General features: G+C 41.9%; 2 protein-coding genes across 3 annotated transcripts in view; one reads left to right on the forward strand and one right to left on the reverse strand.

The window, feature by feature from the left end:
• The window catches only part of LOC307035371 (uncharacterized protein), a 33,973-nt gene that overhangs the window by 18,781 nt on the left and 634 nt on the right, over window positions 1-14,558 (reverse strand). Inside the window, exons 2-3 of the mRNA XM_079674583.1 lie at window positions 12,242-12,282; window positions 11,194-11,288 (exon numbers count right to left, since the gene is read on the reverse strand). Of these exons, the coding sequence (XP_079530709.1) occupies window positions 11,194-11,288; window positions 12,242-12,282 (136 nt within the window). The remainder of the gene's footprint in view (window positions 1-11,193; window positions 11,289-12,241; window positions 12,283-14,558) is intronic.
• rcc2 (regulator of chromosome condensation 2) overlaps window positions 1-14,558 on the forward strand; it is a 28,109-nt gene that overhangs the window by 4,027 nt on the left and 9,524 nt on the right. For both annotated transcript variants that reach the window (XM_079674581.1, XM_079674580.1), the window contains exons 4-7: window positions 1,838-1,981; window positions 4,941-5,072; window positions 5,292-5,380; window positions 8,523-8,637. In XM_079674581.1, the coding sequence (XP_079530707.1) occupies window positions 1,838-1,981; window positions 4,941-5,072; window positions 5,292-5,380; window positions 8,523-8,637 (480 nt within the window). The remainder of the gene's footprint in view (window positions 1-1,837; window positions 1,982-4,940; window positions 5,073-5,291; window positions 5,381-8,522; window positions 8,638-14,558) is intronic.

The following is a 14,558-nucleotide window of genomic DNA, read 5'->3' on the forward strand; positions in this document are numbered from 1 at the left end:
GCGGGAGCAGACTACCGTGTAATCAGTAATCCTACAAGCTGTGATCACTACCCTCCTGACTGTTCTCCTCTCTGTCAGACATGGTAGCTGATGATGTAGGCCTACTACTTTCTCTCTGGTTGAGTCTGCGATTAGCTGCTTGCATCCACAAGTCAACAGCTGATTTTGGGTCGAAAGTCTCTGTTGTCATCTTAGACAAGTGGATGTAATCAAATAAGTATGTGAACATAACCAATTACCTACCATAGCCAATAACAAATGAATGTAACTTATTTTATTTTTCATTCACATCTTATTTTACCTTAACATTTATTTATGCATTTTTTTATCTCCTGTATTAAAGGATATTTTTTAGGGAGGCACCGAATATTCGGCCGCCGAAAATTATTGCGATTTGTAAAACGTTTTCAGCTGACATTTCTCGAGGGGGTGTAACTGCAAAGACTTTCACCACTTCGGGATTACTCCACCACTTGAAATCAAAACACCCGGAAAAATATGCGGAGTAAGATCAAATCAAAAGCACTGACAGCGAGAGACTGTTCAGTGCTGCCTCTCATGTGCTTGATGAGAAGAGGAACAGACTTATGGCTGATAAAGCAGAGAAGCTACTGTTCATTAAAAGAACCTCCCACTTTTCCTAATAAGTAGACAAGGCTGGCTTATCATAAGCTTATCTAGTTCTACATGTCTACTCTATACCCACTTTCCTGAACAATTGTGTGTGTGTGTGTGTGTGTGTGTGTGTGTGTGTGTGTGTGTGCGCCTGTCGCGATAATCGATAAATTGACTTATCGTACGATAAATAAGAATGGACTCGATAACTTTTCTGAGCTCGATAAATTGCCGTTTACATAAAGATGTGACCAGCATTTTAGCCTGGAGCGCTGTGGCTGCCAGGCGCGCTGTGAGGGGCGGGGCTGACACACAGCCAGGTCAGGACACTCCGCGTGCACGTGCAGCAGCGTAGCAGCCAAATTAATAATATAGCGACAAGCGGGAGACAACGTGTGACTTACTCGCGGGGAATTTAAAGTGAAATGGAATTGGTTACAAAACCTAACTACACATCTCGATTCTCCGGTGTGGCAGTATTTTGGATTCAAACCAAATCAACGAGGCGAACCTACGGACTTGAATGAGCCGGGCGGTGTGTTGCATTGGTTTAAAAAAGGTAGCGACAAAAGTAGGCAATACCACGCATTTTAAACCACCTAAAACACAACCACCCCATTCCGTTTTTCCAGCTGGGAGCAAACACGGCAGCTGGAGATGGAGAGGCCCCGCCCGACAATGCAAACATGTTGGTGTTCCTTGCTCGAAAACTTAGAAAAACAGATTTGGATATGGCCTGTTGAGGCATCTGGGTCTTTGACAGTGGACTGTACACTTGACTGTTGTTTTAAGGAGGTTTTTTTTGCTTGTGAGATAATGTGTGCTCATATTTATTTATATATATATATATGAGAGAGAGCTCTGTTTTCCAGCCTGATAATTAAATTTATTGTTTTGGTTGTGTGATTTAATTAATTTATTATAATTTAATTAATTTGTTTTATTTATTATATATAATTTATATATTTTAATATTATTTCACATTTCATTTGCAATGTTGAATGTTCAATAAAAAGTTATGTTTGAAAGGATGTACTTGAATTATTATTATATATTATCATTATGTCTTAAAACGGTGCCGACAATATTATCGTTTATCGCAATAATTTCCAGAAAAATGTATCGTCCAACAAAATTAATTATCGTGACAGGCCTGTGTGTGTGTGTGTGTGTGTAAAATAATTGATTTCATCATGTTTTGATGTGTGGTTTGTGTTTCCAGCTGCTTTTCGTAACCTGGGCCAGAATCTGTGGGGTCCTCACCGCTACGGCTGCCTGAGTGATGTCCAGGTGAGCTGTGTGGTGGCTGGGCCCTGCGCTGCACACAGTCTGCTCATGACCACCGAGGGCAAGCTGTGGAGCTGGGGTAAGTACCATGCTGCACTCAGGTCACAACTATCTTCACACTGTACGCCAGTTTTTTTTATTTTGAGCAACGGTACATTTTTATAATTAAAGAAATCCTGCGTCGCACCAACAACAAAAAAGTGACTTAATGACACATCGTAGCTTAATACAGCATACAGGACTGTCTCAGAAAATTAGAATATTGTGATAAAGTTCTTTATTTTCTGTAATGCAATTTAAAAAAAAAAAAAAAAAAAAAAAATGTCATACATTCTGGATTCATTACAAATCAACTGAAATATTGCAAGCCTTTTTATTATTTTAATATTGCTGATTATGGCATACAGCTTAAGAAAACTCAAATATCCTATCTCTAAATATTAGAATATCATGAAAAAGTATACTAGTAGGGTGTTCAACGAATCACTTGAATCGTCTAATTAACTCGAAACACCTGCAAGGGTTTCCTGAGCCTTGAAAAACACTCAGCTTGGTTCAGTAAACTAAATCACAAGTATGGGGAAGACTGCTGATCTGACTGCTGTCCAGAGGACCGTCATTGACACCCTCCATCAGGAGGGTAAGACACAAAAAGAAATTTCTCAAAGAGCAAGCTGTTCACAGAGTGCAGTTTCAAAGCACATCCACAAAAAGTCTGTTGGAAGGGGGAAATGTGGCAGGAAACGCTGCACAACCAAGAGAGATGACCGCAGCCTTAACAGCATTGTGAAGAAGAGTCGCTTCCAGAATTTGGGGGAGCTTCAAAGACAGTGGACTGAAGCCGGAGTCCAGGTATCAAAAGTCACTGTTCACAGACGTGTCCGGGAAATGGGCTACAATAGCCGTATTCCCATGGTCAAGCCACTTCTGAACTCAAGACAACGGAAGAGGCGTCTGACTTGGGCTAAGGAAAAGAAGCACTGGACAGTTGCACAGTGGTCCAAAGTCCTCTTTTCAGACGAAAGCAAGTTTTGTATTTCATTTGGAAGTCAAGGCGCCAGAGTCTGGAGAAAGGCTGGAGAGGAGCAAAATCCAAGTTGCTTGAAATCCAGTGTGAAGTTCCCACAGTCAGCGATGGTTTGGGGAGCCATGTCAGCTGCTGGTGTTGGTCCACTGTGTTTCATCAAGCCCAGAGTAAATGCAGCTGTGTACCAAGAGATTTTAGAGCACTACATGCTTCCGTCTGCTGAAAAGCTCTATGGAGATGAGGAATTCATTTTCCAGCATGATCTGGCACCTGCCCACAGTGCCAAAACCACCAGTAACTGGTGTACTGACCATGGCATTACTGTCCTCGATTGGCCTGCAAATTCCCCTGACCTGAACCCCATAGAGAATATGTGGGGTATTGTGAAGAAGAAGCTGAAAGACACCAGACCCAACAATGCTAATGAGCTAAAGGCCGCTATTGAAGCATCCTGGGCATCCATAACACCTCAGCAATGCCACAGGCTGATTGCCTCCATGCCACTCCGCATTGATGCAGTAATCCGTGCAAAAGGATTCCCAACCAAGTACTGAGTGCATTAATGGACATTTTCAAATGTTTGATTGTGTTTTGCTGTTATAAATCTTTTTTTTTTACTTGGTCTGAGGAACTATTCTAATTTTTTGAGATAGGATTTTTGAGTTTTCTTAAGCTGTATGCCATAATCAGCAATATTAAAATAATAAAAGGCTTGCAATATTTCAGTTGATTTGTAATGAATCCAGAATGTATGACATTTTTGTTTTTTTAATTGCATTACAGAAAATAAAGAACTTTATCACAATATTCTAATTTTCTGAGACAGTCCTGTATATAACTATAATTGATAGACAAGTCTCTCGATTTGGCTACAAGTTCAGCTCCTAAGTAGCTTGGAGAGCTCTCTCTTTGTTTTTTTCCTCATGGAAGTTAACCATTTCTGAGTTTGTTCACGCAGGAGAACAAAATAGTCAGTGTTCTTGTTTTGAAGTGTAGCGTTTCGTTTGGAGTTAACTTTAAAGCTTGCTTAGCACCATGGAACTGTTGGATTTTATTTGAAGCTAAATAACTAAACTACTAACTAGGGATGCTCCGATCGATCGGGCTCCGATCGATCGGCCACCGATCGAGATCCGCCGATACTCACGCTCTACCGATCGACCAGCGCTCTCTAAACATACCGTTCGGGAGAGCCGATCGCATGAAGTAAAATACATGACACTTTTCTCTGTGCGCGGCAAAACAAGCTTTGCAAAGTGGCTTCACCAGTCTGCCATTATTTTAAGGTGTCCGAAAAAGACAGTAAAATAGCGGTATGCAATGTTTGTGAAGCAGAAATCCTGCAGCTCCACCCGCCGGACCAGTGAGCGGAGCGAAACACACAAGAGTTAGACCTAACACACTTAGCTACTTTATCTACCTCTGGAACAAGCTAAATTATAAATATATTTATTCTTCACTGTCGGCTCACTCATTACTGGATCAGTGAGCTGCATGAGATACTGATTGGCTGTCAGGAGAGAGAGAGAGGGGGAGAGAGGAAAAGAGAGTGCTTCCGCTCATTTCTCCTGTGTTATTATCCAAAGTGAATATAAACTTGAATAATGTACTTCATTTGAATGTAATAATTAAGTTGATTGTTGTTTGTGGAAGTTCCAGTGAATGAGAACCCATTAACTGAGTTTTAAACATCACTTTAAATGGAAGATTTTGAAGTGATGTTTAAATCTTCCACTCAGGCCAATACTGATTCCGGCGATCGGCCCCAAAATTGGCAATCGGAGCATCCCTACTACTAACTAAATAATATTTTCGGACCGATAAAGTGAAGTTTCCCACGGCAGGAGTGGTTGAAAAATCACTGGTGTAAGCCATAAACTGTATGACATTATACCGGGCAAACACGGCTGGGTCTGTAATTATGTAGATATGTATACAGGTTTATTTCTCAGAGTGTGTGTGTAGATTGGCAGAAGTTCTCCATCAGAGCTCTTGGTTTCTGTATTTGCAGGTCGTAATGAGAAAGGTCAGTTGGGTCACGGAGACACCAAGCGTCTGGAGGCTCCCAAGTTGATCGAGGCCCTGGCTGATCAGGTGATAGTTGCTGCAGCTTGTGGACGCAACCACACACTGGCACTCACAGGTAGGCGGAGCCACCATTGTTACAGGTTCCTTTTGATTGGTCATTGCTTGGAATGAAAACCGTCATACTCTGGACTTGTGATAATTCCACACAAAATGTGTTTGTTTGATATTTGACATCAACAGAAGTTATATTCAGGATTAACTGCTATGAAAAATATTGTGAACAGCAGCAGACAGAATGTGAGCGTTGATGTTTGCTGATGTTGTTCCTCCTCAGAGAATGGCACTGCATATTCTTTTGGTGAGAATAAGCTTGGTCAGCTCGGCCAAGGCAACCAGACTGATGCAGTGCTTAGCCCAGCACCGGTAAGCCAACACCGTCACACACACATTCGATAATCTATGATCTGAACTAGGGGTGGGCGATATTGAAAAATATAATATCACAATATTTTTCAAGCAGTATCACGATAGACGATATTTATCACGATATTTTTTCATGTCGGTTTTTATGGTTATTTTTCAAGTTACTTAACAGTACAACCACCTACAAGGTAACAAAAAATAAAATAAAAAGGAGTAACAGACCAAAATACCATTTCAAGCTGGTTTTAATTCTGCAATGAATCCCTGAATGAACAATTCAACAGGAATTTTGATATGGCTTCCTCAGTGTTCAAGTATAGGCCTACACCCTACACAACAAACGTTAACACTGGTTTCTTCACCAAGTAAAGTGCACTCTCTTGCTGAATAAAATAAAATATTCAAGGCACAGTTTCTCAGTATAAAAATTAACTTTCTCTTTTAGGTAGCACTAGCAGTGATGTAACATCAATATACATGAAAAGGAGAGGGAAAAACTAAGTAAAACATCAATGAGGAAAAGTCAGTGCCAAACAATTAAAATGTAAACTTTAGACTTGAAGTGCAATCAAAGACTTTAACATAACTGAACATCTGTTTCAAAAGGGAAAAACAATATAAATACCTTATTGATAAAATATAAGCCAACAGAATCAACCAAGACAATAAATGAAGTACAATACTGTCTAAATCCTGACTAGACAGCTTGGTTTTTACTAACCGTTATCAGTATTTAGCTACTTCGGCATCATTTTGAAACGTGTATTACAATTAAATCACGGTAAAATAGGTTAATTTTGTCGTAGTTGGTTTCCACCACAGTATTTACATGGATATAAGCCCCGCCCCCTCTCCAGCGCGTCCTGTTTGAGTGACAGGAGTAAACACAGCTGACAGCCGCGGTGAAACTCCAGCGGTTAGGGTGAGCATATTCGCATTGCGTCCGTTGTGAACGCAGCATAATACAGTTCAGAAACCACTGTTCTGACGCTTTTAAAGCAACTTCAAGATTTTAACAGTATCAGGGGCACACAGGCCATGGTGGCCGTAGGACGTAGCCTACAATTCATTCGGGGCTTCACGGCCAGACCGGCCGTAATGGCCGCCGTGAAAACCCTACCCTGGTGCACCATCACGATAGATATGATATCTCTGAAAAGGCATATCGTGGAGACCTAATATCGTTTCGACGATATATATCGTCATATCGCCCACCCCTAATCTGAACTGTTGCTGCAAACTGTTGTTCAGTATCGTGAGAAAATGTGACGGGAAAGAATGACAATTGCCAAAGATTCTTCTTTTTTTTTTAGGCTTTTTTTTTGTTAGTCCAAAACCCTTTTCACGAGTAGCTTCTAGTTTTGTCCCGTATAACATTATCATTTTCATAATAAAAATGTTGAAACATTTAAAACACTATAGTACACAGGGCTCAACATTATAATTGGGAAGCACTATTTAGACACCCCGGGCCATCATAACGTACTTTCCACTTGCCCGCTCAGGCCACAAAAAATATTGCTTTAAAAAAAAAGAATTGTCCTGTGGTATTGGTATTTTGACTTGCAATTTAGTTAAATTGTTTCGTTTATTAACGCTACAACATAGCGTTTTGTGAGTCGGTTGTCGTTGTAGGGTGAAAAGCAAATAGCTGTTTGCTGCGGAGCGGAGCACGAGCAGGCTCCCGTGAGCGCGAGCAGGCTCCCGTGAGCGCGCTCGCGCTCCTTCACTACAGACTATCGCGCCACCTAACAATTCGCCATTAATGTTTTTAATACCAGCGGTAACCGGCCAAGCGCCGAGCAAAAAACAATCTTCAAATAAAAGAAAGTCACCGGAGGAGTTAAAGGAGAGTGACAGGGAGTATGAGAAGAAGAGGGAGAGAACGTTTTAGCCAGCTTGATCGATGGAGTTGGCTTCTAGTGCAGTGACGCGTCCTAAAACCCTTTTTATAATCTATCGATTAGATTTATGATTTGAAAATTATAAAAGTAGGGTAGACATGTGGAGATTATCCGGCTGAACAAAACGTGCATTTATCAAACAGGTTTGTTTTCCACAGACCTTATTTCCAGCTATTTTCCAAAACCCTGTGGAGAAGTCCCATTGCTTTTTGTCGAGGAAACCAGCAGCTTATACTTCCTGGTTTTAGGACGCGTCACTGTACCTCTCAATATGATGCCAATATAAACAAGGTCTTCTGTCAGCTCTATACATCAATGCTGACCTATGCTGACAAGTAAGTGAAGAGTAGAAAATATAAAAGGTATTGGCTTTAGGGAAATGTCCCAGCAGTTTAGGATAATGAAGGTTCTAATCTAATCTATTACATAGCCATTACATTTCTAACTCCTAATGACAGGAAGGCAGAAAGCGCATTATACAAATAATAATACTCATAATAATAGCTGACATTTTTTAACAATGACCACAATATCATTATTTTTAATAAACCAAATATGAACAATTGAGGAAATGAGGAAGAACTGATGATTCAAATGTTGTAGTACAAGTAGTAATGTAGTTAGTGCATAAATTACTATTGCAACAAATGTGTTCATTTTCTTCATTATAAGTAGATTTTTTTTTGGACGAATGCTCCGGGCCAGTGGTTACAATGGTGGGGCCAGTAATAATACAATTCCACCGGCCCGGAGGGAACTATTCCCTCATAATCTCCCTCAGAAACAGGTCGCAATAGGCTATAAAACCGAAGAGCATCTCTTATGCTAAAACATATACATGCAAGATAAAATGTGCATTTAGACTGTTTCTCATTCAATCATTATACATTCAAAGCATCCAAACATGTATTACCCTGGTGAGGGACACATCCGTCTGACGCTGTAAGATGTGCGCAGTTGAATCCTCTGCTCAGTGAGGACGGCTAACAGTTTCAGAGTAGAGCTTGTGTCTGTGAAATTTAGATCTGCCTTAAGTGCGTCAGTCTTCATACTCTGCACCGGGCCGAGTTGGCAGGAATTCACTGTTACAGTTCTGACATGGATAAAAATCTGCATCAGAAGGAAAGCTAGAAGTGTTTTTAGATGCATTATAATAATGCAGTTACCTCTCGGATACTTCATAGGAGTCATGTTAGGGCCCTCTCTATTGTCTTACAGTCTCTCTCTCACTCCTCTAGATTTCCTACAATGGCCAACCCCTGGTGAAGGTGGCCTGTGGAGCTGAGTTCAGCATGGTGGTGGACTGCAAAGGAAACCTTTACTCCTTCGGCTGCCCCGAGTACGGACAGCTGGGTACGTTAACAATGGACTAACGCTACTTTGTGAAGAGTGTTTGAGTAGCTGAGTGAGCAGTTGGACAGATGTTTGTGCCAATATCAGAAGTTGATGACAGTTTTACAAAGTTTAGCACAAATCAGAATACATTTACGTTACAGCAAGTACAGAGCCAAAGATAGCTTCATATTAATTAAGAACCGTCCATAAAAGTATTACAGATGAGTAGAGATTACACAATTTACAAAATGCAAATCCAGTACCCGTAGCTAGGCCTGTCACGATAATTAATTTTGTTGGACGATACATTTTTCTGGAAATTATTGCGATAAACGATAATATTGTCGGCACCGTTTTAAGACCATTTTAGATATAATGATAATATATAATAATAATTCAAGTACAGCCTTTCAAACATAACTTTTTATTGAACATTCAACATTGCAAATGAAATGTGAAATAATATTAAAATATATAAATTATATATAATAAATAAAACTAATTAATTAAATTATAATAAATAAATTAAATCACACAACCAAAACAATACATTAAATAGTCAGGCTGGAAAACAGAGCTCTCTCTCTCATATATATAAATAAATAAATAAATAAATAAATAAATAAATATGAGCACACATTATCTCACAAGCAAAAAAAACCTCCTTAAAAAAACAGTCAAGTGTACAGTCCACTGTCAAAGACCCAGATGCCTCAACAGGCCATATCCAAATCTGTTTTTCTAAGTTTTCGAGCAAGGAACACCAACATGTTTGCATTGTCGGGCGGGGGCTCTCAATCTCCAGCTGCCGTGTTTGCTCCCAGCTGGGAAAACGGAATGGGGTGGTTGTGTTTTAGGTGGTTTAAAATGCGTGGTATTGCCTGCTTTTGTCGCTACCTTTTTTAAACCAATGCGACACACCGCCCGGCTCCTTCAAGTCCGTAGGTTCGCCTCGTTGATTTGGTTTGAATCCAAAATACTGCCACACCGGAGAATCGAGATGTGTAGTTAGGTTTTGTAACCAATTCCATTTCACTTTAAATTCCCCGCGAGTAAGTCACACGTTGTCTCCCGCTTGTCGCTATATTATTAATTTGGCTGCTACGCTGCTGCACGTGCACGCGGAGTGTCCTGACCTGGCTGTGTGTCAGCCCCGCCCCTCACAGCGCCCCTGGCAGCCACAGCGCTCCAGGCTAAAATGCTGGTCACATCTTTATGTAAACGGCAATTTATCAAGCTCAGAAAAGTTATCGAGTCCATTTTTACTTATCGTACGATAAGTCAATTTATCGATTATCGCGACAGGCCTACCCGTAGCAGTTATGAGATAGCAGCCAGATGACGTTATTAAAGGTGGAAGCATACACTGCACAGTTATTTGAAGATTTAATGCAGAAGTTGACATATTGGTAATAGCACCTGCCTGTCAAAGATACACTCCTGAACAAAATCTTAAGACCGGGGGGAAAATTACAAGAATTCCCATTTCGCACTGGTGGATCGTAACCAGGTTGTAAGTAGAGCTTCAAATTGGAGTATGCAATTTATTGAAAACTGCATTCAAACTCAAACGGGCTGATCAAAAGTTCAAGGTTGCGATCACACCAGTCTTGTGTAGTCCGGTCGAATCGAACCCTTGAGCGTTGAACACCTTGGTGCGGTTTGTTTGGACTGGTGTGAACGCAGTCTGAGGCCTCTGATGTGAACTAAACAACCGGACTCTGGTGCAGGTGAATTGCTTTTGGGTTTACAGCTTGACTTTTTTTGTCCCGTAACCCTCAGGATCTTTTAAGAAATGTAAAACGAGCGTCTGACTGCGTCCAGCCTCGGCAGGTGTGAAGTGTGAGAGGCCTTGTGCAGCTCAACAATCCTGCCACGTTCAAAGACAGAAAGCCTTTTGGCCGTTGCAATCAGGAGGTCATCAAGAATTACATAAGACAGTTCTTTGGAGCCGATTTTGACTTTTTAAGGCTTTTGATCAGCCTGTTTGAGTTTAACCTGTTAAGCCCCAAAGACCCCGCCGGCGGGGTCTTAACAGGGTTTTTTCACAACACTTTGTATCAGGCTTCTTAATATTTAAAAAAACTGAATGTGTCATACCCTCCTAACGGGAAGAGACTCAGCTAACTAATGATGCGAACCATTTTTACCGAAACAAAACACAAGTCTCACAAGAAGGGTCTAAATGAGCCCTGAGCAAAAACATGCTAACTCACTTAGCACAAAACTGTAGGTATAAATCGATCAATATACTTATCGGATCTGCATAAACAAGCTTCGCTAACATGCTGAGATTCCACAGATCATCACTGAGCGATCAGAACTCGCGACAGGGGAAGCACATACAGACCACACGAAGCTTTAGGTAGCAAAACAAGGGGTTAGGGAATGTTCCGGTATTTGGACAACATTAACATGGGATCACTCCGGTCAATGTACGTACTTCGTCTCACTGGAATATTAATGGCCAGATTGAATACAAAATCGACCCAAATTCTCCGGTCAATGACAGGAGAGTTTTGAAAGTGACAAAACACTGTTCCACACATTTAAAAACACTTAATCAATGTTTACCCAGGATCCATGCACCTTTCCTGGCTTGTAAAATGTGGTGATGCGCCCTGGAGGTAGCGGGTAGGCTCTGTGCGTGGTGCTGAACCCCAGCCTGTCTATGTGGAATACAAAAACAAACAAAGACAAACACCTTTAAGGTCACCAGGGTCGTGAGGTTCTGGTTCTGGCGGTGTGCATGGAGGGGTTTAGTCCGAGTGAGGAGTGCTCGAGCGTGGGAGGATGTGTAAGGCAGAGGAAGGTAACAAAAGGTGTGTGCAGGAGCAGGGAGAAAAGAGAAAATAAAAAGACTCAAAGTGTTCCACCTTCCATCAGCAGCAGCAGCAGCAGCAGCGGGCAGGCTCTGTCCGTGGTGCTGAACACCTGCCTGTCTATGTGGAATACAAAAACAAACAAAGACAAACACCTTTAAGGTCACCAGGGGCGTGAGGATCTGGTTCTGGCGGTGTGCATGGAGGGGTTTAGTCCGAGTGAGGAGTGCTCGAGCGTGGGAGGATGTGTAAGGCAGAGGAGGGGAACAAAAAAAAACGAATACAAATAAGTTAAAGTGTGAACCTCCAGCAGGGCAGGTGCTGCTGCTGCTGCTGCTGCTGTGAAGGAGGACGAATATTGATGCTTGTGTTCGGACGGTAAAGCACCGCAAAATCCACCCCCCCTTAAAGGTGACCAGGGGCATGAGATTCTGCAGGGTGTGAACATCTGGGTTTAGTCCGTGGGGGAGTGCTTAAGTCCGGGGGCCCGGGGTCTCACGGTGCACGGGGTTATGGAAGTGCCACTGTTGCCGGAGGTCCTTAGTCCGTCCTTTGGGGCTCTGTCAGGGGCTACAGAGAGGTGGTTTTCCCGGTCCCTCTCCTGGAGGTATGAAATAACCTGAGCTCCATGTGAGGGAGCCGTGCTGGAGCTGCTTAGTCCGTCCTTTGGTGGTCTTTGAGGGGCTAATGAGAGGTGTTTTCCCCGGTCTATTTGATGGAAGTCTGACACGAGCAGAGTGTGCATGCTTTGAAACTAATCCACCCACACTTAGCATGCTATTTTAGGGTATAAATCGTACCTTGTCACCATGTACTGTGCTCCCTGGGACGACGCGCCCTCCTGTGGGGACACATGAGAACTGCACTCAAATCACTTTGTGCTTTTTAAACAGTTTAACATATTTTTTTCCACATTTAAAAAACGCTTTCTGCCCTGGAAATCATTTCTAATCATTATTACCGTTATGGAGGGGCTGCAGGAACACTTTCCCCGCCTTGCAAACATTTATTCCTGGTTCAAATAATCAATTTGTTCCGCCTGCTTTGCGTCAGCACCTCTGCGGCTGTCGGATTAACACAGATGAATGCACTTTTAACACTCACGCAGCCAGAATTCCTGCTCTTTTCCTGGGTTACAAAGTGAGGTGACGCAGCCTGTCCTCTGAGTCTCCCCGCCTCTCATAGACTTATTTCTGGGTAAAAAAAGCCATGTGCTCCGCCCCCTGGATCTCTGCATGTGTGTGTGTGCCTGTGAGTCTGTGGCTACTGTCCACATGCCCGCATTAGGAGGCACTATTTTCGGATACATTTTCTCATTTTCACCACTTTTCATGTTTTTATTATGTATATTGTTATATTATTATTATTATTATTATTATTGTATATATGTATACTGTGTATACTGTTTTTGTAAAAATCATGTGATTATTAAATAAATAATAAAACATGAATATAACCTTGAAGTTTCCCAGGGGTAAATACAGTGCCAGGTGTCAGACTATTTAAACAATGTTTACCCAGGATTCCGACACCTTCCCTGGCTTGTAAAATGCGGTGATGCGCCCTGGAGGTATCAGAGTATTTTAAACAACTTTTCCCCGCCTTTCAAACACTTTTTCCTGGCTTATAGCCTGTCATTTTGCAGGATATAATTTAACATGGAACCTCTCCCAGGGGCAAATACAGTGCCAGGTGTCAGACTATTTAAACAATGTTTACCCAGGATTCCGACACCTTCCCTGGCTTGTAAAATGCGGTGATGCGCCCTGGAGGTATCAGAGTATTTTAAACAACTTTTCCCCGCCTTTCAAACACTTTTTCCTGGCTTATAGCCTGTCATTTTGCAGGATATAATTTAACATGGAACCTCTCCCAGGGGCAAATACAGTGCCAGGTGTCAGACTATTTAAACAATGTTTACCCAGGATTCCGACACCTTCCCTGGCTTGTAAAATGCGGTGATGCGCCCTGGAGGTATCAGAGTATTTTAAACAACTTTTCCCCGCCTTTCAAACACTTTTTCCTGGCTTATAGCCTGTCATTTTGCAGGATATAATTTAACATGGAACCTCTCCTGGAAATGGACATACTCTGCGCATTTCCAGGAGAGGTTCCATGTTAAATTATATCCTGCAAAATGACAGGCAACAACTCTCTTCCAGACGTTTAAAAACACTTTTCCGACTATTTTAAACAACTTTTCCCCGCCTTTCAAACACTTTTTCCTGGCTTATAGCCTGTCATTTTGCAGGATATAATTTAACATGGAACCTCTCCTGGAAATGGACATACTCTGCGCATTTCCAGGAGAGGTTCCATGTTAAATTATATCCTGCAAAATGACAGGCAACAACTCTCTTCCAGACGTTTAAAAACACTTTTCCGACTATTTTAAACAACTTTTCCCCGCCTTTCAAACACTTTTTCCTGGCTTATAGCCTGTCATTTTGCAGGATATAATTTAACATGGAACCTCTCCTGGAAATGGACATACTCTGCGCATTTCCAGGAGAGGTTCCATGTTAAATTATATCCTGCAAAATGACAGGCAACAACTCTCTTCCAGACGTTTAAAAACACTTTTCCGACTATTTTAAACAACTTTTCCCCGCCTTTCAAACACTTTTTCCTGGCTTATAGCCTGTCATTTTGCAGGATATAATTTAACATGGAACCTCTCCTGGAAATGGACATATTCTGTGCATTTCCAGGAGAGGTTACATGTTAAATGATATCCTGCAAAATGACAGGCTACAACTCTCTTCCAGACGTTTAAAAACACTTTCCCCGACCATTTAAACATTATTTATGGCTTGTAAAGTGCGGTGATGAGCCCTGACAGTATCAGACTATTTAAAGGGTTACCAGGAGCATGAGAATATCCTCCACAGAAGGGGTGGTGGTGCCGTGAATAAGGCCGAATATGGATACCGATGTGCCGACGGTAAAGCACCGCAAAATCCACCCCCTTTAGGTTAACCAGGGGCATGGAGTTCTGTAGGGTGTGAACATCTGGATTTAGTCCGTGGGGGAGTGCTTAAGTCCGGGAGTCCGGGGACTCACGGTGTGCAAGGTTATGGAGGTGCCCATGTCAGGGACACATGCTGGAGGTCTGTG

Source organism: Notothenia rossii (assembly GCF_949606895.1).
Source record: "Notothenia rossii genome assembly, chromosome: 4".
NCBI classification, from domain to species: domain Eukaryota; kingdom Metazoa; phylum Chordata; class Actinopteri; order Perciformes; family Nototheniidae; genus Notothenia; species Notothenia rossii.